General features: G+C 35.8%; 4 protein-coding genes across 6 annotated transcripts; 1 reads left to right on the forward strand and 3 right to left on the reverse strand.

The window, feature by feature from the left end:
- Positions 1-5,794: 5,794 nt before the first annotated feature.
- LOC130979023 (lysine-rich arabinogalactan protein 18) lies at positions 5,795-7,099 on the forward strand. Its single transcript, XM_057902366.1, has 2 exons — positions 5,795-6,499; positions 6,863-7,099. Exons 1-2 carry the CDS (start codon positions 5,861-5,863, stop codon positions 6,944-6,946), a joined length of 723 nt encoding a protein of 240 aa, XP_057758349.1. The 5' UTR covers positions 5,795-5,860; the 3' UTR covers positions 6,947-7,099.
- Positions 7,100-11,412: 4,313 nt separating this feature from the next.
- On the reverse strand, positions 11,413-15,937 carry LOC130979005 (aspartic proteinase 36-like). 3 transcript variants are annotated; one of them, XM_057902343.1, is made up of 12 exons: positions 15,418-15,933; positions 15,207-15,327; positions 14,328-14,755; positions 14,073-14,229; positions 13,919-14,001; positions 13,737-13,833; positions 13,578-13,650; positions 13,213-13,425; positions 12,937-13,061; positions 12,528-12,629; positions 12,365-12,462; positions 11,413-11,910 (listed from the first exon to the last, which is right to left on the reverse strand). In XM_057902343.1, exons 1-12 carry the CDS (start codon positions 15,657-15,659, stop codon positions 11,739-11,741), a joined length of 1,911 nt encoding a protein of 636 aa, XP_057758326.1. In that variant the 5' UTR covers positions 15,660-15,933; the 3' UTR covers positions 11,413-11,738. The 3 variants fall into 3 exon arrangements, 1 of the variants encoding a protein (XP_057758326.1); XR_009086511.1 differs by having other exon boundaries at positions 11,862-11,910; positions 12,528-12,811; positions 15,418-15,937; XR_009086512.1 differs by lacking the exon at positions 11,413-11,910 and adding an exon at positions 12,726-12,811 and having other exon boundaries at positions 15,418-15,937.
- A 263-nt stretch (positions 15,938-16,200) lies between these two features.
- On the reverse strand, positions 16,201-19,495 carry LOC130979006 (FRIGIDA-like protein 3). Its single transcript, XM_057902345.1, has 4 exons — positions 19,314-19,495; positions 17,532-18,586; positions 17,118-17,293; positions 16,201-17,022 (listed from the first exon to the last, which is right to left on the reverse strand). Exons 2-4 carry the CDS (start codon positions 18,571-18,573, stop codon positions 16,585-16,587), a joined length of 1,656 nt encoding a protein of 551 aa, XP_057758328.1. The 5' UTR covers positions 18,574-18,586; positions 19,314-19,495; the 3' UTR covers positions 16,201-16,584.
- Positions 19,496-20,411: 916 nt separating this feature from the next.
- LOC130982317 (metal transporter Nramp3.2-like) lies at positions 20,412-23,590 on the reverse strand. Its single transcript, XM_057906282.1, has 4 exons — positions 22,829-23,590; positions 22,527-22,663; positions 21,795-22,447; positions 20,412-20,829 (listed from the first exon to the last, which is right to left on the reverse strand). The coding sequence occupies exons 1-4, from the start codon at positions 23,332-23,334 to the stop codon at positions 20,611-20,613; spliced, it is 1,515 nt and encodes a 504-aa protein (XP_057762265.1). The 5' UTR covers positions 23,335-23,590; the 3' UTR covers positions 20,412-20,610.
- Between the last annotated feature and the right edge of the window lie 3,467 nt (positions 23,591-27,057).

Consider the following 27,057-nt stretch of genomic DNA (forward strand, 5'->3'; position numbering starts at 1 on the left):
TGATGCGATGGCTTTATCTGCTACGGACAAGTAAAGGACGAGGTCCTCCCCGCCTATAGGTCGGGTTAGGATTGGTGGTTGGCTCAAGAACCTTTTGAACTCCTGGAATGCCCCTTCGCATTCTGGAGTCCATTCGAACTGGCGTCCATTTCTTAATAGAGAAAACAGTGGAAGGGATTTCAGTGCTGATCCTGCCAAAAATCTGGAGAGGGCTGCAAGTCGACCGTTCAGCTGCTGGACCTCTCTTAAGCAAGTCGGGCTTTTCATTTCTAGGATAGCTTTACATTTATCGGGATTGGCTTCAATCCCTCTCTGTGTTAGCATAAAGCCCAGGAATTTTCCTGCCTCTACCGCGAAGGCACACTTTGCGGGATTTAGTCTCATCCCGTGTAGCCTTATGGTGTCAAAGACTTGTGAGAGGTCTGACAAGAGGTCGACTTCTTTCTTGGTTTTCACCAGCATGTCGTCGACGTATACTTCCATTAGGCTCCTAAGGTGAGAGGCGAACACCTTATTCATCAACCTCTGATATGTGGCCCCTGCATTTTTCAATCCAAATGGCATGACCACGTAGCAGAAATTAGCTCTGGGTGTGATGAATGATGTCTTCTCCTGGTCTGGCTCATACATTGGGATTTGGTTATACCCCGAGTAGGCGTCCATGAACGACAAGTATTGATACCCTGAGCTGGAGTCTACTAGGGTATCAATACTTGGTAGTGGATAAGGGTCCTTGGGACATGCCTTATTTAAGTCAGTATAGTCAACGCACATTCTCCATTTGCCATTTTGTTTTTTGACTAGCACTATATTGGCTAGCCATGTTGGGTACTTGACTTCTCTGATGAAGCCGGCTTCTAGGAGCGCATGTACTTGTTCTTCTATTACTAGGGCTCGTTCTGGGCCGAGCTTGCGTCTTCTTTGTTGTACAGGTCAGGACCCTGGGTAGACCGAGAGCTTGTGGGACATGAGCTCGGGGTCTATCCCAGGCATATCAGAGGCCTTCCAGGCAAAGAGGTCAGAGTTGTCTCTTAGGAGCTTAGTCAATCCTTGCTTTAGGGTTTCCCCTAGGTTGGCTCCTATGTGAGTATTTTTTCCTTCCTCTTTGCTGACCTGTATCTCCTCGGTTTTTCCTTCCGATTGTGGTCGCAGCTCTTCTCTAACCCTTGCACCACCGAGCTCTATTGTGTGAACTTCTCTGCCTTTTCCTCTCAGGTTTAGGCTTTCATTATAGCATTTCCTTGCCAATTTCTGATCTCCCCTTACCGTTGCTATCCCCGCTGAGGTCGAAAATTTCATACAAAGGTGGGGAGTGGATACCACCACTCTGAGTCGATTAAGGGTAGCTTTGCCAATTAAAGCATTATATGCTGACCCTACATCGATGACTATGAAGTCTACACTCAGAGTTTTGGATTTTTCCCCTTTTCCAAAGGTAGTGTGTAAGGGTAGAAATCCTAGTGGTTTTATTGGTGTGTCGCCTAGTCCGTACAGGGTGTCGGGGTAGGCTCTTAATTCTTTCTCATCCAACCCTAGTTTGTCAAAGGCGAGCTTGAAAAGGATGTCCGCTGAGCTCCCTTGATCTACTAGGGTTCTGTGGAGATGGGCATTGGCTAGGATCATAGTGATTACTACTGGGTCATCGTGCCCAGGAATTATTCCTTGCCCATCTTCTCTTGTGAATGAAATGGTGGGGAGGTCGGATGATTCTCCTCCGACCTGGTAGACTCGCTTGAGGTGTCTTTTGCGAGAAGACTTGGTGAGTCCCCCTCCCGCGAATCCCCCTGAGATCATATGGATATGTCTTTCCGGAGTCTGCGGTGGTGGATCTCTTCTATCCATATCGTCTCGCTTTCTCTTCCCATGACTATCCGACCTTTCTATGAGATATCTGTCAAGCCGACCTTCTCTAGCCAGCTTTTCTATCACATTTTTAAGGTCGTAACAGTCATTTGTGGAGTGACCATATATTTTATGGTACTCACAGTAGTCGCTGCGGCTCCCTCCTTTTTTATTTTTAATGGGTCTGGGAGGTGGCAGCCTTTCAGTATTGCAAATTTTTTTGTATACATCCACTATAGAAACCTTTAGAGGAGTATAAGAGTGATATTTCTATCGAGACCGAGCTCTTCTTTTTTCTTGGGCTCCCTCTCCCTCTCTTTTGTTGAGGGAAGGTGTCCGGGTCGCCAACTCGGATCTCTCAGCTTAGCATTTTCCTCCATGTTGATGTACCTTTCAGCTCTTTCCTGTACATCACTTAAAGATATGGGGTGTCTTTTGGATATGGACTGTGAGAAGGGACCTTCTCTAAACCCATTGACTAACCCCATTATGACTGCCTCGGTGGGCAGGTCTTGGATCTCTAAACATGCTTTGTTGAACCTTTCCATATAGGCTCGTAAGGATTCTCCGACCTCCTATTTTATTCCCAGGAGGCTTGGCGCATGTTTCACTTTATCTTTTTGGATAGAGAACCTCATCAAAAACTTCTTTGAGAGGTCTTCAAAACTGGTGATCGACCTCGGGGGGAGGCTGTCGAGCCACTTCATCGCTGCTTTCGATAGGGTAGTCGGGAAAGCTTTGCATCGCGTAGCGTCGGAAGCATCAGCTAGGTACATCCGACTTTTGAAGTTGCTCAGGTGATGCTTTGGATCCGTGGTTCCGTCATAGAGGTCCATATCAGGGCTTTTGAAGTTCCTCGGAACTTTTGCCCTCATTATGTCTTCGCTGAAAGGATCCTCCCCACCCAAGGGTGGCTCTTCCTTTTCGTCACGAGAGTTGCAACCTTTGAGGGAGGATTCTAACTTTATGTCTTCGATGAAAGGATCCTCCCCACCCAAGGGTACCTGCAAAGACACTACAATGCCTAAGTCAGCAAGAGTGTAAGCAGGTCTAGTGAGTATTGAGACTTAGAGATACCTGAGGGGTGTCAGGATATTTATAGTGGTGAATCAATAACCACCGCTGAAGTAGTTCCGCCTTTTAAGGTGGATAACTGTTCCTTTATCTTAAGGAGGTTGAGATATGGCTCCCGGAAGTGGGTAGAGAGATTTTAGGGACAGTTACTCATTTGAATGAGTGATTATCTGCCAGCTAATCTTCGTTTCCGACTTCTTTATGGTTAGTCGTGATAGGAACCGACTTCATAGGGAGGAGGTCGATACAAGGCAAAGCTTCAACCTTTTTGGGTTGGGCCTTTTGTTGGGACCTGGGCCTTATCGTTGGGTCATGGTATGAACAACAACAATTCTTAAACATTTAATTTTACTCTATGTTATCACATAAGATTTTTTTTCTTGGTGACATAATCTTCTATCTTGCATTATGCCATAGATTCTCATGGTACTTTTATCTCATCATAATAACCTATCTTTCTATAATATTATAGAATTCGTTTAGGTTATACTATTATTTTCAATATTAATGTTAATTCTTTTTAATAGGTATAAATTTAATTAAAAGCTAATTCCTTCTCTTCTCTTTTTATACTCATCACTCATTCTTATATTTACCATATAATCAACATCTACTTCACACATTTTTTTTATCTCCTCCCACATAATTTCATACCTCTTTTTTTTTCTCCTTTTTCATTCTTGTTAATTTTTTTGCACAATTAGAATTTAGTTGATGACCATAGTTTTTTTTTTTAAAATTTGCTAAACTATGTATTAGGTGATTATGTGATTGTATTCATTAATTTTTCTATTTTTTTGTGTAATTGTATTCATAAATTATATAGTACATTTGTCGCCTATATATATCACTTCTATTTTCTTTCAACAATTGACATTTTTTTAATATCATTTAGTTGTAATAATATTGTTAAAAATATATCATATTATCGTGATTCATAAAAAATAAAATTAAAAAATTAAATATTATATTTTATTATCACATATAAAAAATTTAATAATATTCATACTTAAATTTTATCTAAAATGGTTTCATCATCGTATCATAGTATTTAAATACAACCCAAAAAAAATTAAACAAAAGTAACTATTTAAAAAAAATAAAAAAATAATATGAAATCAGGTGAATAAACTTTAATTAAATATTTTTATTATTTATAGTCTAATTTATGTATAATTTTTATAATTATTAAATTTTGAATTAATTTTTTATTTTAAATGATCATTTATGATCAATCATTATAAAATTTAAATTAATAATTATATATTACTAGACAAAATTTTAAACTTCTTAATCAATTAAATTTAATTTATATTATTATTCAATTAAATTATTAAATAACGGTTAAACATAATTATTATTTATATTAAAATAATATTTTTTGTATATTTTTTATAGAATAATAATATTATTAAATTATATATAAATTATCAAATTAAATAAATATGTTGTAGAATATTTTCTATAAATTAACTTTTAAATTTAATATTATTTATGTATTATCTAATATATCTTTAAATAATATTAATATTTTAAATTTATACTATATAATATAATATAATTAATTTAGTTCTCCGCACATTCCACATCTTAATCTAGTTAATTAGTAAAAGCACAACGCACAAAATTTAGATAGGAGGTGAATATGTCATTATGTCTATTATCTAATATAGGAAAAGGTTTTATTTATGCCATTAATACACGTAGCCGTTAAACCTAATAAGATTGGGGGTGGTGTTGAATCAGACACTTCACCTGACTATAGCGCTCAAACAAAATTTTTTAATTAATTGTACTTTATGATCTTCTATCATGTGGTGCAATTAAAGAACTAAAAAGACATTATAACCACTGGGGATCTTAAGATCTTCGGAAGAGCTTATCCTATTATAAAAATTGGAATCAGGAACATCCAGCGCAAAAAAGGGAGAATGCATAAACTATTACTTATAATTCTCTAAGCCAAGTGATCAATTGAATCATATAAAACATCATCAATTGTTATAGTGCTTGAAGTGGTGTTAAAAGTCTTACTCTCAAATCATATGCTTTGTTTTGATGGGATAACTGATTTATAGGATACATTCATATGTATATAAGAACTAAGAACAGAACATTCATAAAGAAGTAGGAACAAGAATTAAAATAACAATGTAGAGAAGGCCCAGTTGAAGGCTTGAAAGCTTGAAGGCATGTTCGTGAGGGGTCCACAAAATGTGTCGGTAATATTACCAGCTCCAACTTGTAATCTTTCGAACAATTATTGCAACAAATCCTTTCTGGCACATTGTGATTGGTTCATTATACCCCCTACCCAACACTAACCCAGCTGTATCACCAACATAGTCCAACAACCATCACATTACTATATGTTACATCATTCACATAAGGCGTATAATTTATCAGATTTTATTTGGATTTTTGTTGATTATGATCTTTCCCTACGCATTGTAAATTTGTAATTTAAATTGAAACCAGTGAAACAGAAACTTAGATAAATAATAAAATCATGGCAGCCTCATTTTGTTCATACCTTGCAAGAAAATGAAATGCATCATAATTCATAAAGCCAGAACATTGCCCTAACCAAAATCACATGCGCCTAATGGGCCTAACGGGCCCAGTCCAGACTGGGAGAAGCGCCACGCCGCGCTAATATCTGTTTGTTTCCGCATCAAGTGGGCCCCAAAAGACGAACCTTCTGCACCCTATTCCGGACACGTCGATCCAACGGCTATTTCTGGCCCATCATATCCACGGGACCCACTTCGCACACACGATCTAGATTAATCACTGCCGTCCATTCTGTTCTGACAATGATGCATCTCCAACGTCAAAATCTGATAGAAAAGGGCCTATATAATGCACCCGCTACAAACCCCAAGGCCTTCATCTCTAACACACTCTCACTCTTTCTCTGTCTGCAAAAAAGAAAAAAAGGAAAATGGATCGCAAAGGTGTTCTCTCCCTCGCATTGATCTGCATTGTCGTCGCCGGCGTCGGAGGTCAAGCCCCGGCGGCAGCCCCGACTACAACCCCGGCAACTCCTGCTGCTACTACTCCAGCAGCATCTCCAGCTCAAGCACAAGCTCCTTCTTCAAAGCCAAAATCACCGGCGCCGGTTGCTTCTCCCAAGTCATCTCCACCAGCTTCGTCTCCGAAGGCCGCCGCAACACCGGTGTCAACTCCAGCTGCAACTCCGTCAAAGTCAGTTACTCCAGCTCCGGTGGCCAAGGCTCCAGCATCGACACCACCTGCGGCTGCTCCAGTGAGCACTCCACCGGCACCAGTGAGTTCTCCACCAGCTCCGGTTCCTCCCGTCAGCTCGCCGCCGGCGAAGTCTCCACCTACACCCGCACCGACAAGCACTCCTCCTGTAAGTTCTCCACCAGCACCTGTGGTAGCACCAAGCGCTGAGGTTCCTTCTGTTGCTCCTGCTCCCACGAAGTCAAAGAAGAAGACTAAGAAGGGTAAGAAGCACGGTGCACCTGCACCCTCACCGGATTTGCTTGGCCCTCCAGCACCGCCGATGGGAGCTCCTGATGCTTCGTCCCCTGGTCCTTCTACTTCTGCCAATGACGAGGTACATTCTCTAATCTTTGCATGTCCATCTTTTTCAGATCTATAGTTAGTTTCAGATCTGAGGAGTGAAATCAGATATATACTCATTTGTTTTAGTTTTAGACTTTAGTTGACTTCAAAGTTTCAAAGTCAGTTTAAGGTTTTCACTGAACTCAAACCTTGTCTTACTTTGGCTACTGTTTCTTTTCTTTTTTTTTTTTGTTTTCAAAAATATATTTTATTTGTTTAGGGTATGAAAGTAATTTAGTTAAACAATAAAACGGTGATATGAGAATGTCATGTTTAGGGCTCGATGATTATTTAATGTGTGTGTCTGTGATTAACATTGGGATCTGAAATTTTGGTTTCTTGATATGAATTGCAGAGTGGAGCTGAATCCATCAGATGCTTGAAGAAGGTGTTGGGATGCTTAGCTTTGGGCTGGGCTTCCCTTGTTTTGATCTTCTAAAGAGAGAGTGTGCATTATATTTGTTGTTACGACATTCTTGTATCATTTATTTTCTTTTTGAGGCCCTTTTATGGGCGACATTTAATTTATTTTACTACTATTGTTTCCTTTAAACTCTGATTATTCTATTATTCACGATGTTTATTAGCATTACTAGCTATGTCATTGCTCATTCATTACTCAATTTTGCAAATTTTTCTTGGGATTTGACCCTTGTGGTATACACCCCCCACACACCAATGCGTATTCTAGTTCTACTTTGGTCGTTTCCAAAGTTTTTAGTGGGGATGGGGTTTGGAATGAGTAAAGACTAAGGAGGCTAAACTGTGAGCACCGACAAAGCGAATCTGGCTAATTTCATTCACTAAAATTAGAATAAATATTTAACGTTGTAATTTAGGCATCATAGTCTTATGAAATTATTATTATTATTATTATAACTTCTGAATTTAAAAATGTATTTAAAAAATTGAAATTTAATTATTTTTTTAAACCATCATTTTCTGATAGAAACACACTAGGGCTCTCGCTTTCTGGATTTCTGTCTTCTGGTTCATTTGCACTCTCGGATGTCTCCAGATCCAGGTTGATTGATCACCCGTAAACAAATAAAAAAGATCTAGATTCGTCCATGGGGAAGTAGAACACGATCACACTTAATTATAGCCACGAATAGAAAAACCAATTCCAAAAGTAACTATAAACATCTTGATATAGAATTACGGATTGAAAGATAAATCAGTTGTAAAGAAATCAGCAAAAATATAATGTCTGAGCGCGTGGAGTACTAAATTTTATGTCAAGTAAAAATAGTACAAAAAAATATGCATATTTTGTTTGTTCCAATTCAAGGGTGACCCACTGCTATCGGCGTTTGGTAAATAATGCTTGCGGACAATAATAGAAGCGGCAAGATACTAAGATCCAGAAATTTATACAGATTTCCTCGTTGAATTATGTTACTTTATCTCTTCCTTCCTAATTCCTCTTATTTTAATTGTCGTTTTGATATTTTTTAATACAATAAAAAATTATTTAGATACAAAATAGGATTAGATATATTAACTTTTTTAATGTATAAAAAAAATAATAATAACACGACAATTATTTTAAAACAGAAGGAATATTTTATTATTCATGCCTTAAAATTTATTCAATCATACTACAAACACAAAAGATCAATTATTAGTTAGTCATTTTATATGGATATATGATTGATATTAATGAAAAGGTTTATCCTTTTTGTTTATAGCTTTGATATTTTGGTGGTTAATTATTTTGTTGAAAAATTATACAAAATTATAGGTGAAAATTCAGATGAAGTCGACTTCACGTGAAGTTGATATCTAAAAGTCATTAGATGAAAATTTAGTCAAATCAGTCAAATCATCTAACGGCTCTCAAGTATCAACTTCACATGAAGTCGACTGCACCTGAGTTTCTACCAAAATTATATATAAATATATACACATATATATAATGATTAATTTAATGATTGATATTTTGTGTTTATAGAATATTTTTTAAATTTATTTGCTTCTAAATGTTAATTTACAAAAATTAAATAAGATTAAACTTTTTTTTATTAGTAATTAACAATAATATTAAGTGAAAGATATAGTAGTGTAAGTGAGAAGATAGGATAAATATTGAAAAAAGAAAATTGTTAACAGAGATATAGTTTTATATAATTAGCTTAATTTACTTCAAGTAAAAATATTATTAATTATTTTCTTAATTAATGTCCAAAATTAATTGAGCACTTATTTAGGAACGTAGCTAGTAGAACAAAATGTTGAGATAATGTACACCTTGGGTATTAGCAATTACTCAATTAGTATTTCCATTTCCATCTCTTTTGTTTTTAATTATTTGCCTCCTCTAACTTTATTCCACACTTTCTTTGTTTCTTCGGGTAGACGCTACCTAAAAAGTAAAGACAACTTTAATTTATCATATTAGGCGACTGTTTTTTTTTTTCCCCTTCTTAAATTTATGGCATGCAATAACGGTTCAACTAGGTAGCGTTTGGTTACTGAGACACAGACACTAAGACATAGACACAGTGGTACACGGTGACACATGTCTGCTGTTTGGTTTGGTGAGACACAGATTTTCGAAGGACACGGGAGGACACGGATGGACACGGAGACACTAAATTTGTGTACCTCCAATTTGGTGAGACACTGAGACACAACTTGTGAGACACTAATTTTTTACTCTTTTACCCTTATTGAGTTTTTAAAATTTGTCTTCTTATCTTTCCAAATCTTTTTTTCTCTTTCTCTTTTAGATTCTACAACTAAATTTACTTTTCTATTTTTTTCAAAAAAAAATTTGTACATTTAATTTTTTTATTTATTTAAATTTTGATTAATCTTTAATAAATTCTGAACTTTAATTTTCTATTTTTTTTCAAGAACAATTATATATTTAATATTTAAATGATAATTTAAGATGGTATTAGAAGAAATAAAAAATTATTAGAAGAAATAAAAATTTAATGGTGATGGCATGCATTGTTTGGGATAATAGGTGTATTGTAATAGTGGTAAAACTTGTGGTTGAATGAAGGGTAATTTAGTCTTTTTTAAATATATGTGTCTTATTTCTTATTTTTGCCAAACACAATACATAGAGACAAATATTTTATGTCCATATCTTTAATGTCTGTGTCTCTGTGTCTATGTCTCATCAAATACATCAACCAAACGGAGCCCTAATTTACAGTTACCAGTTACCACCTTATGCGTTCATAATTTTTTTTATCTTAAAGGCACACTTCTTTCTAATTGAGGGTGAGCGAGTGGAAGCAAAATCTATAATTGATGTTTTTATCTGGTACACTACCACTAAGGTCGAAGGTTATATTCTTCTATAAATGGTGTTTTTTTTATATGTAACATGATTGTATATTATATTATGTAACACTCTTCGATGTCTTATTCTGTGGGATGCATGACCGGATCAAGTATATTGACAAATTAAAGGGACGTTTTGGAGTATCAGTAAGGAAAAAAGCTGAGAACACCAAAGGTTTGGAAGCAATGGCTCTCTAGTCTTTAGTAGGAGTCACTATAATGGTTATTGCAGGTCCTCATTATACTTTCACGTGCTTTGGTAACAAATTAAATTATAAGAGAATTAAAGGCGTCATCCGCTATTCAACTTTCACTATCACAGATAAATTCTTATATTGTCTACTATATACTAATGAAAAATTTTCTGTAATGCCTTAACCTGCACTGCACCCTATTATGCTACATATTTATTGCATGTGGGGTAACACCTTTTACAGCTAAAAGCATGGGCCATTGGCCGAAAGAGTGTTGTAGAATCTAACCAAATGAAAAAGAAGGTTTGTAATATACTATTTATTAACTTTAACAACAAATCCATCCCTTGTTAAGTTTCCTTTGCTGGTAAGAAATATTCAATGCCAAAATCGCACTCAATGAATGTAGGCCTTCATAATATATATATACAAAATCACCTTCTCTCATTCTTCTTTAAGGGGTCGACTTTTTCACATGCTTTTACTCCAACAAAAGAATTTTGGCAAATTTAACTGATAAATTGGTTCATGCACAAAGCGCTCATGCTATTTATAGGCGTGTAAGAAGAAAGTGATGCATCCACTAATCTAACACAGAATCCAGTATCACGAGCCTATCAAAATCAGGAGGAGGAGAACTTGATTGCTGATTCAAATAGTTTAACATACCAAGAAAGTTTGTTAGTTTTGTAAATAAGCTAACTCAATTCCAGCTATTGATGAAAATTTACTGAATTTTATATTAGTTTAGACCAAAAAAATAAAGAACGTATGCACTATATTTTAGGACTTAATTTTGATGCACACATAATGAAAAATTGTTTGTCTAATGTAATACTAATTTTTAATTTGTTTAATGCAATTTGATTTACTGAATTTTATACTAGTGTATATCTCTCTCTTTGCTTTTAGCACAAAGAATGAAAGAAGCTGCTCTTGTTTGTGTTGGGTCATGTGTTTTTTTTATGAGTAACGTTAATAGTATTAATTAATATAGATGGAGAGTTATGACTTATCACTAAAAAAAATGACAGTCCACCTACCTCCACTGCCATGAAATGAAAGTAACTGGTGAACAACGGTACTGCAAAGTCAGCAATTTGTGATCTGCGTTCATGTTACGAACATTGGTCAGGCGCGTGGTTTTATTCATATAAAACACCAGAGAGATTCCTCACACCTTTGTTTTTTTTTTTTTTTTTTAAGAATTTAATAATTATCAGATCTAATCAGGCAAATGAAATTGCGCGACAAGCTGTACACGTAGTTGGTTTTTAAATATTTGTTGATTGACATATAATCATTTTGACACTGAAATATGTTGCTATTATTATCACAACCTATTATTAATCATCATTAATGTGATAATGTCTGAATATGGAAAAACACAAGAAACATGTTCAACAGAGTATTCATCAAAACACCAATCAAAACCTTGAAGCCCTCAATAAATGCGACATAAGATTCTCGGATCAATACACAGAAGTAGCAATAATGATTCTTGGACGAAATAGTTCAAAACTTCAACCTAATGTGACACCCTTTTGTATATTACAGTATTCACAAATTTTCTTTTCTGACTATGCAATTTCCAAAATATGTTCCTATACACATACTATAAGATTTTGTTATACATAAACTGCATGATTTCTTTGAAACAAAAGAATGTTGGTATATGCTAGTTGCACTAATCAGGATTTGGCAGACCATTATGCAGAAGCTGCAGCACAAGGTAGCTCATAATGGCTGAAGTTCCTGCTCTGGCACAACCACATCAACTGGCTTGTACGAGTGCACAATTTCCTCTCTGTTTTTCAAAATTAAGAATATTCCTAAGGCTGCTACTAGTAGAAGCAATGTAAGCATAACAGCCAGAGCCACAACCAAATAATATTGTTGCAACCAACTCCTGCATCAATAGGAATATGTGTTAATAACAAAAACAGATAAAAGTTCTATCTAAACAACAGAACCATAGGAAATTGAAGACTATTTAACAACCTCAAAGACACACAAGAACAAACTGATCACCAAAATGGTAACTAAAATAAGGAACAGGCCCACAGAAAGAGAAGAATAAATGAATCTGAAATTGCGTAGGTAATGTTTGAAAGAAGAAACGTGCAAAATTTTTCCACTACGCATTAAAAGAACTAAAAATAAGTAAAAAATAGGCAATTATGCAACTACAATAAATAAAAACAAAAATGTTTGGTAACCAAAAAATATTAGCCAAACAAATAAATGTTAAATAAGACAAGTTTGGACTGTTTGAGCTGATTGTTTTTTGTCTCCCTAACATTACTAAAATAAATGATACTATGGAACAGATAATTCCACTTTTACTTTAAGAAGAACCTTACCGTTTCCGTGGAGGCTCAACATTCCAACTAAGTAACTTATAATTTCCAAATGTCTCAGGAAGTCGTATTCCATGTTCAGAAAGCTGGGCAATTATACTCTGCATAAAAAATTACCATCAGATGGCAATGTTGGCAGAAATGCTTATTCAAAAGTCCAACTTACAATTGCTGTGGTGTTAGAAATGTAATCAGCATATGTCCTTGGGGTTATGACCCATTGAGAGAGAGAACCATTTCCAAAAGAAGTAAAATTCATTAAGTGAACCTGGGACAGGAAACCAAGAATATTATTATCACAAGTAAAAACGCACTTGAACAGGTAAAAATTAGCTGAAAATGCAAAATTGTTTTCGGGACACACCTGAAAGTTGGTTGAAAGACTAAAACCTAGGTCCTAGGACCTCCAGTCCTCTAACCAGACCCAAGTACCCAACCCACACCAATCATCTGAGCTAGTGAAGGTTGTCTCAATATTATGATTAAACTCATTTATTGCACCGGAATTACAAATCAAAATTAAAGCCATAACTATGCAGCAAGATGTTCCAGCATTTAAGTTACAGTTTTCTAACCTGTGAAGCATTAACATCCAGCTCATGAGCTATGAGTCCGGCCAATTCAGTAATGAAAGGCTTCATATCCAAGTAGCTAATGTTAAATGAAATTACAATTGTAATTTGAGCAATTTGGAGTTCATCTGCACATTTAAGTTGATGAAAGTACAACAGTCATGACTCATGAGTAAGCATACACATTATGAATATAGACTAAAACTTTAACAGAATATAACTATTTTTTAAACTGTACAATATTCTATCCATGTTGAAACAGCAATCAGCTTATAATACCTTGATGTAAATTATACAGTGTTGCAGATGGAGCAACTGAAGGCTCTAGTGAAGTGGAATTGGATGAGTTTGTTCCTTTAACATTTGGAGGCACAGGTGGTGGGGCATCTGATATGTGTAGTCTTTGCCATAACTCAGAACAATTAGTTTTCCAGAAACCAATTTTTGAATGCTCACGATCATACATTACAAGTGTGTTACGGACAATGATACCTATAAAAAATAATATATGAATGATCACTAAAGCAATGCAAATCTATACCTTAGAAGCTAGCAATCTTGTATAAATAAATAATAGAGAGGATCTATTTCGAATGAAGGAAAAGCATGAAATGAAATGAAGTTACTGACAGTAAATGGGTTACCTCCTAAGAGGGTAGTTAGATCATTTTCATTTGGGAAAACCCCAAGACAATATGCACCTCGCACCTTTGAATGCTTCATAAAAATGTGAAAAACAGGGATTAGGAAACCAATCAAACTGTTAAAGCTAAAGATATTAATGATCTTCATATGGGACTAACCCGGAACAAGTAATTTTCAGGTGACAGTGACAATTTGTGACCGTTATCAAATACCATGTCAACAGCTGGAAATTTATTAGAGAGTTGAGAGACATCACTGAAACACGAGTAAACTCAAACTGTTACTTAAGCTGCAACGGGTATCTGTTTACTCTAAATAATGATACAGAGAACAGACATACATCCCAGCACCAGAGAAACATATATCATTGTAATTTGGATCTGGACCAGGGATTCGCTTCAAAGACTTGGCTTCCTTCATAATCTGCAAGCAGATAAAATAGATAATCAGAGTCATGATCCACATAAGAAAAATATATCTATGGAAGAACTTACGGCATGTTTAAAAGCGAGAAATGCAAATTGTGGTAGGTATGCATAAGTTGTGCCACTATCCAAGACAGTTCCATGTTTTCCATTGAACACCTTTGTGTTTAGAGGCAATCTTTTCCCCGCAACATGTATCTCCTTCAGATTGATATTATAATATGGACTGTTGTCATCCCAAAACTAGAGTAAATGTAAGATTAATCAAATGAACTTGTTAAGAAAAGCATGATACCTCGTATCCGTAATATATTCGAATCCTACCTTCGATGACGATCTGAATGTGTAAAAACCATGTCTGCTGGGGAAGACATGCCACCAAGAACCATTGCACCTCCACCAACATCCATTCCACCATAGCAAAGTGAGAACGAGTCACTTACTACTTTTTTTTCAACCAGTTGATCCATGATACTTAATTCACCACGGCCCAAACCCATGATGCCATCAGCATGCTGACTGTACAGATCACCAGTCTCAACGTTTTCACAGCCAAAAACAGCACGCTGTGGGGCAAGGTCACTCTGATTTCCAAAGGATACGACATCCTCACCCAGGACCCCGCTACTACTACTCATTTCAGCATACCGTCTCTCATATGTGCACTGGTTCTTCTTATTATCACAGTTACATCGCGAGGTGCATTTGACAGGATGATAGGTTTTTGACAAGTCTGGCTGGAAACTTGGGTCCTGTCAAATAAAATTGGGTTTACAAATCCATTCAACTTCAGATAAATCAGAGTTCCACATGCATGAGCACAGCTTAAAAAAAATCCTTGGAAGATACTGAGAAACAAAATAAACACACAGGGAGGAATAGTAATTAATTAATAGACCTCTAAATTGTCCAAGATGCAATTACTCAAAATTACTAGACACAATTCTTTCTATTTCTAGTAGTCATTAACTAACCAATAGTAACTACCATAACTAACTAACTTACGGCTAACACTTGGTACCTAGACTTATGTTGAATCTGAAACTGCCAATCAATTTCTTATATCAACTTATATGACCAATTTTGATAATCGAGACTCAAAAGTCATATCCACAACCCAATAGCCAGCTCTTTTAAACAAATTTAACAAACATGAAATTATTGACGCAAAAGTGCCTCCATAAGAGGGGAATGGAACATCACCTGGTGCGTACCACAGTGTTGGCAAGTAGAGCAAGGAACATAAGTAACAGTACTCCCCGTATCCACAATAAGAGCAAACCTCTGCGGCGGAGTACCGATCCATAGCCGCGTGGTATAGTACCTACTCCATCAAATTTCCCAATTAATAAACAAATTAGTAAATACTGAGAATACAGAATCTCGATTTTCAGAAAAGGGAAGTGAGGGAAACCCGTTTCGGAGGAGATCGTCGTGGAGTCTCATGCGAGCGTTAGGGTGGGATCCTCGAAGTTGGCGATGATGATTAAAGTTGAAGTTGGAAGAATTAGGAGCAGAGAGATGGAGAGGGAGAATCATGGCAGGAGGAGAGCCCTTCTCTGCAGTTTGCAGCAGTAACACATCGCTTCCATCTCCCCAAAGAACCAACTCTGCCACCCATAGAATCAGAGTGAACAGAGTCCAAGCTCGCGCCATTAGTAACTGAATCCAACGACTACAGTTAATTCCCGCGCGACGATGGCGCTGATCGGTGCTGCAAACACACAGCACCCTTAATTGGAGAACTGAACGGAACGGAGGCAAGCCAGGTTACCGTTTCCTTCAATTTCAAGTTATACCCTTTAGTTTATTGAATTTGACTTGATCGACTTACTTTAACCGGAGCTTGTTAATTTCACAGTGCTTGGAAGTTGGAACACTATGAAGTCGTTAATGTTAACGCCTTATTAGTTAGGTAATAATTCAATAGTCGTTGTTGAGCATTTAACTTCTTTTTTTATTAAGGAAAAAAAATCCTTGAGATATTTTTTCGTTCATTCATTTTGGGCATATTGAAGTATTGTCTCTTTATGGTCTGTGATCAGATTGAGCTTTGAAGTTTCGACATGTCAATTTCCAGCGGTTGAGGGTTCCAATTGGGTCGCATACTCGCATTTTCTCCACGAATCATTGGTTATATTTGATAAATTCTAATTGTATAAATAGCATTTTTCTATTAAAAAGAAAAAGAAAACTGCTTTGATAATCATTCCATAATAATATAAAGGGGGAGAGCACAAGGAATATGCCAAATATGGAGACGATAACGAAAGTTCGGTGCTAACTACTAGCAAAGAAATATCTCTATATCTTCGAGAGAAACCCTCACTTAACAAAAGGAAGCTTCGTTACAATCAATAGTCACAACTCGCAGTGCTGATTTTTGGGCCAAATAAAAGCTGCACCATCAAAAACAAACAGCAGATAGTGACTCATGCGAAACTTCCTCCCACACATACTAAATGCTTTCGAATTTCCAAATGAAGTTAACAGGAACAAAACATGCCTAGAAGCATGGCCTCACTAAAGTATTAATGGCACATCTAGTCTTTCCCTACAACGATTTGAAGTATATCACATTTCACATGTACAGCTTGTGTGACGACTGCAAACCACTACTCATATATCGACCTCGGTTAGGAGCAGCATTGGATGGTTGAGCGTACATAGCTTGGCCAGGAACTTGATAATTATACATAGCAGTACCAGCATGAGGATACCTATCTGGAATCCCTGCATATGCAGCTGCCCTAACTGGTGGATGTTGCCTAACCATAACACTGGCCGGAGCAGCGCTACCCCCAGATGAACGATGGTAACCTGAATTCATCCTCGGCTTCTTTGATGGAGGACGCTTGTTAAAGTCTCCACTTCTCTTTCTATCCGGATTCTTTGACTTCTCTAGTTGACCAACCCTTTTCAGAAGGGAATCAAGTGGGTAGTCAGCTTCAAGATTGTATTCTTTGATACAATTGATCACTGTCTTCAGTCCAGCCAACTCTCTTGCATTGGCATCATTCTGCAGATAAACGGCAATTTACAAATTTGTTATACATGCAGAATAAGAAAATCATTAACAATTGAAATGAACTTCGATGAAGCACCAAATCATACCTTAGCAATTGCAATATCACCCACATTTCCAGCCCGGACTTGTGAGTTTCTCCTCAAGTTCTTGAGATATACCTTCAGAAGAGGCACAGTCGGGAATGCTTCTTCAAGCTGGAAGGAGTGAATAAAATGTACAGCAGCAATTTGTGTCCCCTCATTTATCAATAAGTCTACAATAGCTGCGTAAAAAGTAGAAGTTAGAATGATAAAATATATGATAATCATATTATCTCTGACCATGTAAATTCATACCAAAAGGCAGCAGCGTATATATGAAACACATGCCGGCACTTCGTTATAAATTCTAATTTATTAACATCCTTAAAGAAAACTAGTTATCTATAGTAAGGTTACATATATGACTGGAGAACCCTTCGTTGCAGACTTCACAGGTCAGTTAATCAAAAGAAAACCAACCTGGCACTTTGTGAGTTAACCCAATAGATCGGCAGAGCTCAGGTGCCTGCCTGCACTGAGCAGCAGCTTGTAAAAGCTTGCAGAGTTGTTCTTCGGCAAACTCTGAAGCAATCCTAAAAGTTGAAAGAAGCTGCAGAAAAGCCTCTGCTTCCAATGAATTTCCATTGGCAGCATCAACGTCTGCGCTAGCTAACTTGGACCTCCACTCATCAGCAATTGCCTTGGCTTGCTGCTTAGTTTCAGGGTTCAGAAGGTGGTCTGCACCTGGATCAGCCTTTGCCAATAAATTGGCCATGGCTTCCATAATTATAATACAGGATTTGCGCATGCCCTGAAGGGCATCATCCATTTTATCTTTTGGTTCGGTAGTTTCATTGGTGGGGTAAAACCCCTCTAGTGAATCCAGCACCAAACGTGCTGGTTCAGTAGCATGCTCTAATGCAATACAGATATCTTCACGAATAACAGAGAGATTATGTTCGTTCTCCAGAACATAATTCAGAAGACCTTTTGCATCCATATGCTCACAAAACTGAGTTAGCTCTGGACGCGGCCTAATCTCAGTAGCCACACCATCAGTATTTTCACCTGATTTATGAGGAAAGTCTTCCTCTGGGGAATTAGCATCACCAATAGAGCTGCTTACCTTGTTTTCTTTGCTCTCCCCATTTTCTACAGACTCCAAAGTCGCAGTCTGGTGATTTGCACGAGCTTCCACAATGGCAGAAACAGCGGCATCTTTAAGATCTTGAACCCGATCCAAGAGGTCCTGCTCTCTAGAAGCAACCTCTGCCTCTCTCTCAGCAAGTAATGCATTCATTTCTAATTCTTTTTGTTCGTACTCCTTCTCCTTGGCTTCAATCTCTTCAAGCTTCCTATTCATTGTCACCTCAAGCTCTTGGAAATGTTGCTTAATTTCATCCCACTGGATTTTAGTCTCTGAAGCCTCCTTCCGTGCTTCTAATTCAATAAATGCCTGAGCAAGCTGCCCCATCAGAGACTGCACGTCTTCCCCAGCTTGCTCCATGTCAGGCATATTCATGCAGCGTGTTCAACTGAATTTCAAGAGCAACTCCTTGGTTAAACATTATTTAGAGCATTAACTGTAACCTAAAATAAAATTAACAGGACATGTTGCAACTTGCAAAACCCGTCATAAAGAATTAAACATTCCATGTAAAGAAAAATAGAGCAAGGCTGACAACTGTTGAGGAATATTTTCAGAATTTACAGTCTAGGCTTTCTAGAGAGTTCGGTAAATTATATTACTCTTCAAATAAGATGACTACAGACCAGATAAAAATTCATGGAGAATATTTCTAGAGTTCATAGTCTAAGCTCTCTCGAGGGTTTGGGGAATTATACTATTCTCATTTATTATAAATAAACAGAACAACCCTGTAATTCAATATATCCAATCTCCATTACGTAATTTCGTTGCGCCTATCGGAACATTGAAAATTTTATCAAGCATAGATGAAATTTACAAAATTTTTATATTTGATTTGTGAACACATAGCAGATGGAAGCAAGTATGGATATTGAGAGTGGTTAGGCTATGCAAAGCATAAGGCACACAGCTCGATTCCTCAAAGTATCCAAGAACGTGTGTTTTTTGCGTTATATTATAAACAAGGAGTTACAAAATTAAACGGAACATGAATTAGGGCATAAAGAGAACAAGATAATCACCACAAAAATGAGAGAATAGAAACCAAGAATAGAATAAACATTAATGAGAAAGAGAAAATTGGCAGCAGTATTGGCAGCTAGAGTGGGCACCTGGTTTGCGCTTAGGCGCTGGGGTGGCCGTCACCGATGGGGAAGAAGAGTGCCGATGCCGCTAAAGATTGAAGACGGAAGACACAGAGCGATGAGATGAAATTGCCGGAGATGCATGAAAGAAAGAAAGAAAGAAAGAAAGAAAAGAGATGGGAGCTATGTCAGCTATGTGAGAGACTACCTGATTTCAGACACATCTCCAAAGAGGGACAGCTTTGTGAATGTGTTAGTGACTTGGACTATCTGTTGCGGCCCAAATCATTCAGCCCATTTCTTGTCTTAAAAAAATAAATCAAACTAGCAGGCCGAAACCCATTGTATATCAATGGTGCCTACTACTTCCACGAATATTCATTTACTTGGTTATAAAAAAAATACATTATACAAGAAAAAATATCTATTATTTTTGCATATATAATATAATAATACATGCCTAAGTAAAATAATTTATATTAATAGTACATATATAATAAGAAGAAGTATAGGGAGCCAATAAAGTATCTCTACAATGTGTACAATGAGAGTTTAGAGATGTTCGATTCAATCAAATGTTTACCCGGATGGTTATTCTCGATAGTATAGGTGTAATTTGTTTGAGAAATTAGTAGAATTTTACTCTTAATGTTCATTTTTTAATAACTCAGGCCAAATAAATAACTCATTGTACACATTGTACAAATACTCCATTGGCTCCCTAGCGGATGACGGGATTCATATAATAAATCCTTAGTTTCATATTTTTCATTTAAGACTGAAAAATATACATTTTTACAAATATACAGAAATGTACTTGAATATGAAACTTTTAGAATGGTCACACACAGGTTTTCAAAGGAAAAGTATGCATTTTGAATGTAAAAATATAATAGATTGTATCCCTTAATATTCAGTCACTCTATAGAATATATGTTATAATATAAAATTTATATATACATAAATATAAGTAACTAATTTAATGAATTTCTTTTTACACATATATATGTAATGTTCGCATTGCTAACATGCAGTCTTTGTATTCCCCATTGGAAACATTTCTTTCAGGGCTGTGCCAGAATCTCGAAGTAAATAAATAGCACATTCCAAGAGAGGAATTATCTCTTTGAACATCATAGTTTCATTAATAATATTAATAATAATACAACAGGAACATCTATTTAGACTTGTGTAACTGATGCACAGATAGCAAATAAGGAACCAGAGCCCCTTGCTTAAACGAAAAAACTAGCTAGTGTGTGAATAGAGTATCCATTGAAAGTCTTGAGCGGCATCCATGGTCTGAAGGAACAAGGATTAATGCTCAGTTCTCTGTGCTAGTTGCCTTTGATCGATCTAAACTTTGCCAAGGCGAAAAGGAAACAGCACGCGCAATAAGGTATATTACAAATGCAACATAAGCAGCTGTTAGTGCACACACTACAACGGCAAACACTGCTCCATTCACTTCAGAGGAGAAGAAGTCTAGCAAAAGATAGCCATTGATCACTATCACCAGAGCAGCCACCAGCCAAGAAAAAATCTGTACACATCACAATTCACAAAACAATCATTTCTAATATGTCGTTTGTTAAGGAATGATCATGTTACATTCTTTTAGTTTTTGTGTTTAATTTGTTGCCTACTAAAGAAAAGATGATTTATATGTGTGTGTTGTGCAAGTAAACTACGTTTGAAAGGGAGAGTGAGAGACTGAGATTGGGAGACGGTGACTTAGTCTCTGTATTATATTTGGTGTAAAATGTATTAAACTGAGTTATGTCTAAGTCTTTGATTCATGTCATGGGGATTCGACTATGTTTTTATGTTGGTTGTCGAAGACCTAACACAACCCTCCTCATTTATCCGGGCTTGGGACCGACTATGTACCGCAAGTGTAACATAGGCGGAGTTTAATTTAAAATAAATATAGAGATTGAGTGGTAGATTTGGAATTTGAAAAGTTAAATGAGAGTATTTTTTAGAAGAAATATTATTAAAATTTCAGTCTCGTCTTAAAAAATTCCAATCCCCTTTGTCTCCATTTTCTGGAGGTAAGGAACTGAAATTTTGTGTCCCGAAACTGAAATTTTAGTTCCAATTTCTAACCATCAAACACAATACTGAATCGTGGTCCCCTAGTCTCAATCCCAGTCTCTGCAAACAAACGCTGCCTAATGGTCAATCCAAACAAACTGAGCTGAACAATATTGAACAAAGGGCTACTCCAAATAAATCCAAGTTCAAGAGAAGCTAGGGTTCTTACAATAGACTGCATAACAGAGGATATTTAGCATATACACATATATGTATACCACTCATAACTGTTACTAGGGTCAATTTAAGTTGTGACTACTATAGGCATGTACAGACAGGGAATTTCAAAGTCATATAAAAATGAATTAATTTGGCATTTCAAAGTCATTTATGAAATGTATGGACCAGTAATGTGTAGCTGAATGCTGATAGGTAACCAAAATGCTGTAGAACTTTTAATAATTAATATACCTTGAGGACAGGACCAATTCTGAAAGTGCCCATTATCTGTTCCTTGGACACCAAGCAAAGCAAGGGAATAAGAGCAAATGGGATTTGAACTGACTGAAGAACATTTAGCCATTCATTCAGGATATCTAAAGATTCCTCCGAGGTATCAAAGATAAGAGCGACTATCATGGTTGGGATGATTGCGCAGCATCGGGTAATTAACGCCCTCACCCATTTCTTCAGCCTTAAATTGAGAAAACCTCCCATGATGAATTGCCCAGCATATGTACCAGTTATAGTGCTACTTTGCCCTGCTGCTAACAAACCAATGCCCCATATATATAGGATTGGGAATAATCCACCCCCATACTTCTCCTGAAGATAAGTCCCTGCATTTACAAGGCCAATACTATCGGCTATTTCGGTACCGTAAAAGCCCTTGGCAAACACAGTCGTGACGAAAATATTGATGATGAAAGAGACTGCAAGGGCCAAGGTGGACTCTATGGAGTAGTAATTAAGAGCTTCTTGAACGCGGCCTTTCTTGGTTTGATCAATCTGCCTTGACTGAACGAGAGCGGAATGCAAGAACACGTTGTGAGGCATAATGATGCAACCAACAACTCCAACAGCTTGCTTTATAGTTCTGGAGCTAAGTTTAGGAACCAAAACACCTGCAAAGATAGAACTGGTTGGATCAGAGATAAAGCAATTCGGTTACACACGTCCATATCAATGAGATGAACTCAGTACCAAGAAGAACATCAACCCCATTGGGTTTTGCTTCACCGAACATCCATGCAAATGAGAGCGCCATTATGCCAATCAGAACAGCAAAAAATGCCTCCAATTTCCTCACACCATAGTTCTCGAGAAATAGAAAAATAAAACTGTAAACAAAGCAACAAAGAGACCTTGTTGAATTAACTAACCATTTTCCCGGACCCACGATTTATATAACCGTAATACAAAATAATAATCCAAAATCACTATATTTAATTTAATAAATCAAGCATAAGACAGAAAATTTATCCATAATTAATAATAGTAATTACCAATCAAGAGCAGTAATGACGACACCAGCCCATAGAGGAACAAATCCGTTACTGAGAATCCGGATAGCAATAGCGCTGCCAATAACCTCTTGTATGTCGGAGCCAATAAGAGCCAACTCAGTCATGAGCCACAACACAATCCTGGCCCATGGCGGGTACTCCTCCCTGCACAGCTCAGCCAGGTGCCGCCCTGTGGCCACCCCGAGCCTGGCCGAAAGCAGCTGAATCAGAAGGCCCATTAGGGTGGCCCACATGAGCAGCCAGAGCAGCGAGTATCCTGCAATCGCACCCGACTGAAGATCCCCCTCCAAGTTCCCTGGGTCAAGAAACGCTATGCTCATCAAGAACCCCGGCCCAGTGAACAGCCACAGTTTCTTCCACGAGAAGGGCGGCGCCTCCACGTCATCGCCGTACTCATCCTCCACTCCCACCGCCACCACCACCTTCTCGGAGGAGTCGTAGGCCGTGTCCTCTTCTGGCTCCAGGAGGGGTTGTTGGGGTGGCATGCTGATTGTGGCGGTGGCGTCGAGAGATAGAGAATAAAACAAGTGGCGGTTTGAAGCCGTGTAAACACTGAAAAGGTTCTCTTACTCTCGACTGTGGCTTGTGCTGTTTGATGAACTGATGATAGTGGTGTTTGCACATTTATGCTCTATCTGCCACTTCCTATCATTCTCATTGAATTAAATCTCGAAATTGAAACAAAACTACTCCCAAGGGTCATCGAATTAAGTGATATGATAATTTTCTATAATCTATACACATCAGAATCTTACTCTCAATGATTATCAAAAAGGGATGTTAGAGGAGGCAGAATTTATTGTTTTTTATGTTAAAAATATGGGCTAAAAATATATTATTAAATTATTAAATTAAAAAAAATAAATTAATAATTAAAAATGTTGATCAAAAATAATAAATCTACTAGCAGAATCTTTTGATTGTAATAATCATGGATTTGTTGTGTCAAGAGATTAAAAATTAGTGTCATTCAAGGAAAATTCTTATCTATTCTATAGTTAAATTATTTTGTATTATAATTTTTATTATTTATTATTTTTTAATTTATTGAATTTTTTAAAAATAAATAGATGAGATTATTTCATGAAGCACAACAAATTTATCTATGGAATATGAAAGAATTCCTCGTCCTGAAGATGTTGTTTAAAATTATTACAAGTAAATTTTTTAAAATTTTTTTAATAAATATATCACAAGGGTTTTGCTATCTTAATACATTTAAAATTTTAATTATTTAAACTTTTATATTTTATATTAAACGTCTTAACTAATATTTTTAAAATACTTATTAGTAATGTTCTAAATACGGGTGTATATGATAGTTAAACTAGATCATTCATCCTAATATTTTATCAAATTTTAAATTTAATTTGAAATTTTCTATAAATATTAGAATAAACTAGATAAAATTAATATATATTTATATAATTTTGAAATTTTCACATAATAAATTAATAAAGTTTTATTTCTAAAGATTAAATTAATAAATATTATATAATATTTATATCAAAATAAATTTTAAAAAATAAAATCACATAATATAAAAAAATTAATTAAATTATAAAAACATAACATTTTATTACTAATTTTATTTTAATATATATTTTGTTATATAATATAATTTCCAATCAAATTATTTAATCTGAATTTAGTTTAAAATTATGTCAAAATAAAAATATAAATCCAAATCCGAAAAAATGTACTTTACTACCGAGGGAAACCGGGATCTTACCCGTAGCTGGAAATATTAATATGCTTAGACCCTCAACTAAGACAATCACTCTTTTTCTCTCAGTTAAAGACTTAGGCACGAAGAAGAAAAATCAGTACCTTTCAAAAGTTAGCCGTATAAGATACCAAAAAAGTATGTGGACTCTCTTTATTCCCTATGATTTACACGGCACTCCCAGTAGATAAAATTGCCAAAGATTTCAACGCACGTCAAAATCAAATGTTTAGTGGAACATAGAGTTGTTTATATACATAATAATGCTACATATACACTAAAATTAACCACTAAAATTAGTTATTAGTATAAAATATATATTAAAATATATATATATATTAAAAATAAATTAAATTACATATATATTTATACACAAATATATTAATGATTTATTTTAGTAACTAATTTTAATGTACAAATAATATTTTTATTATATATAATATAAAAAGAATTTTAAATGTACCAGATATATTAGTATTTTAATAGTTTAACAATTAATTTCAATGATAAAAAATATATATAATATATATATATATATATATATATATTAATTAAAATTAATTGATAAAATTATTAAAATACTAATGTTTTAGGTACATTTTTTTTATAATATATCTATTCTTTTTCTGTTTTTGGGAGGGGGGAGGTTTTTTTCTCTTGATTTTATCTGTTTGTTTGTATTCTGACCACAAGTTGATTTTTACTTAAAATCTCAATTGTTCTTACAAACGTATTCATATATTTAATTTATGATTTTAACAACTCCTCGAAAAAAAAAAGAATAATTAGCTATTAGTAGAAGTTACAAGAGTGATTATTAAGCCATTATTTCTATTATTAAATACTTAATACTCCTCCAAAATTCTAGTACTTCTCAACTCATAATTTATAAATTTGCATTAAACTTTTATTAACTATTTTTTTGTCATTACATTTCTCACACACCCATACACCCAAACTTTGAGGGTTTTTAAATTTCATCCCAGTCTCAGCTAGGATTTAAATTTGGTACAGCTTGATTAAGAAACATTGTTATTGCCACTTGATCTAAGCCCGTGTTGAAACTTTTTTTTTTGTTATACAATCGGGGGCCCAACAAACAAACTAATAACTTAGTAAAATAAGAGTTACAACTCTCTTAACATCTTCCCTTCCTGCAGCAAAGGAATCAACTTCTTCGGCGGATAATTTACAAATTCAATTCCTTCTCCTTTTTTGACACTTTTTTTTTGCCAACCAATCTTTTTTTTTTTTTGGTCGGTGGATTGGACAACCCCAATCCTAGGTATACAACACACCCACACACTCTTCACATATTTTCACAATTTTCCTCGATTGCATTCTCTAGGGTTTGAACCCTAGACCTTAAGGTGGGGAGGGGGGAGAAATGCCACTAAAACCAAGGCTCATTAACCAAGGCTCATTGGCGCCAACCAATCTAAACACTTATTGGCTTCTCTATTTACATATCTGAACTTTAATTTCCATGACCTTTTTTAACTCTTATCTTTACTCTCAAAGACGTTAGACGGTCTCCTCACACCAGAAAAGACGTTAGACCCAATACTTTAAGAATGTGGACCTCACATCCAGGCCGTAATACCCAAAACACCACTCTTTGTTTTTTTTGTTGTCTTGATCCACTCTTGGCTTAGAGAGAAATTGCCTGTATGGCCGTGTATGTGAATTTTTTTATTTTTCCCTTCCACTGTTACAGTGACGATTCTTTCGAAGTCACCATTTTTTGGGGCCGGGGGGCCTGCCGGGGGGGGGGGGGGTGTTGAAGCCTCCGCTTAATGGCAGACGGCCAGGCAATTAGTCACTAGATACATTTCATGCCTGTTCAGCCTGGATGTCTACATTTTTGGTGAAGAGTAAATTAACGAACAGATGGGGCATGCGCCAATGAATTATAGCTTAAATCGTATAATCTCTCCATACTTATTTAAGAGGTTGCGGTTTTGAATCTCCTTATCTTTTTGGTAAAAAAAAAGAACGGATGGACGATGCCCAAAGGCTAACTGCCAATATTGCATGTGTATAACTTTATTGGTTAATTGGACTGCTGGACAAGTTTTATAAGAAAACTGGTATTCTCAATATTATTGATTTTGGATATTAAAGTAGCCTGACCCAAAAAAAAAAATAGAATAAGGATATCAAAGTCGTGTTCTAAATTTCTGATTATATCAAAATCTTACCCGTAATAAAAACAAAATTCTTACTAGTTTGGGCTTTAGGTGCCTTGTGGTCCTTTTAAGTTTTGAGTTGTTATTTTGCGATCTGGTAGTAATCTTCTCATTTTTATATGGATACAGTGCATATGATGATTTTAATTTAAAATGTCACTATACCAAAAATACGTAAACCAAATCCAATCCAAATAATATCTTTGTTACTATTTGGACTTAATCAATTTAATCTAAGCTTTGAATTAAAGTTGATCTGATAGCATTTCTGACAATTTGAATTGAATTAGTTA

Source organism: Arachis stenosperma, chromosome 5 (genome assembly GCF_014773155.1).
Source record: "Arachis stenosperma cultivar V10309 chromosome 5, arast.V10309.gnm1.PFL2, whole genome shotgun sequence".
Taxonomy (NCBI): domain Eukaryota; kingdom Viridiplantae; phylum Streptophyta; class Magnoliopsida; order Fabales; family Fabaceae; genus Arachis; species Arachis stenosperma.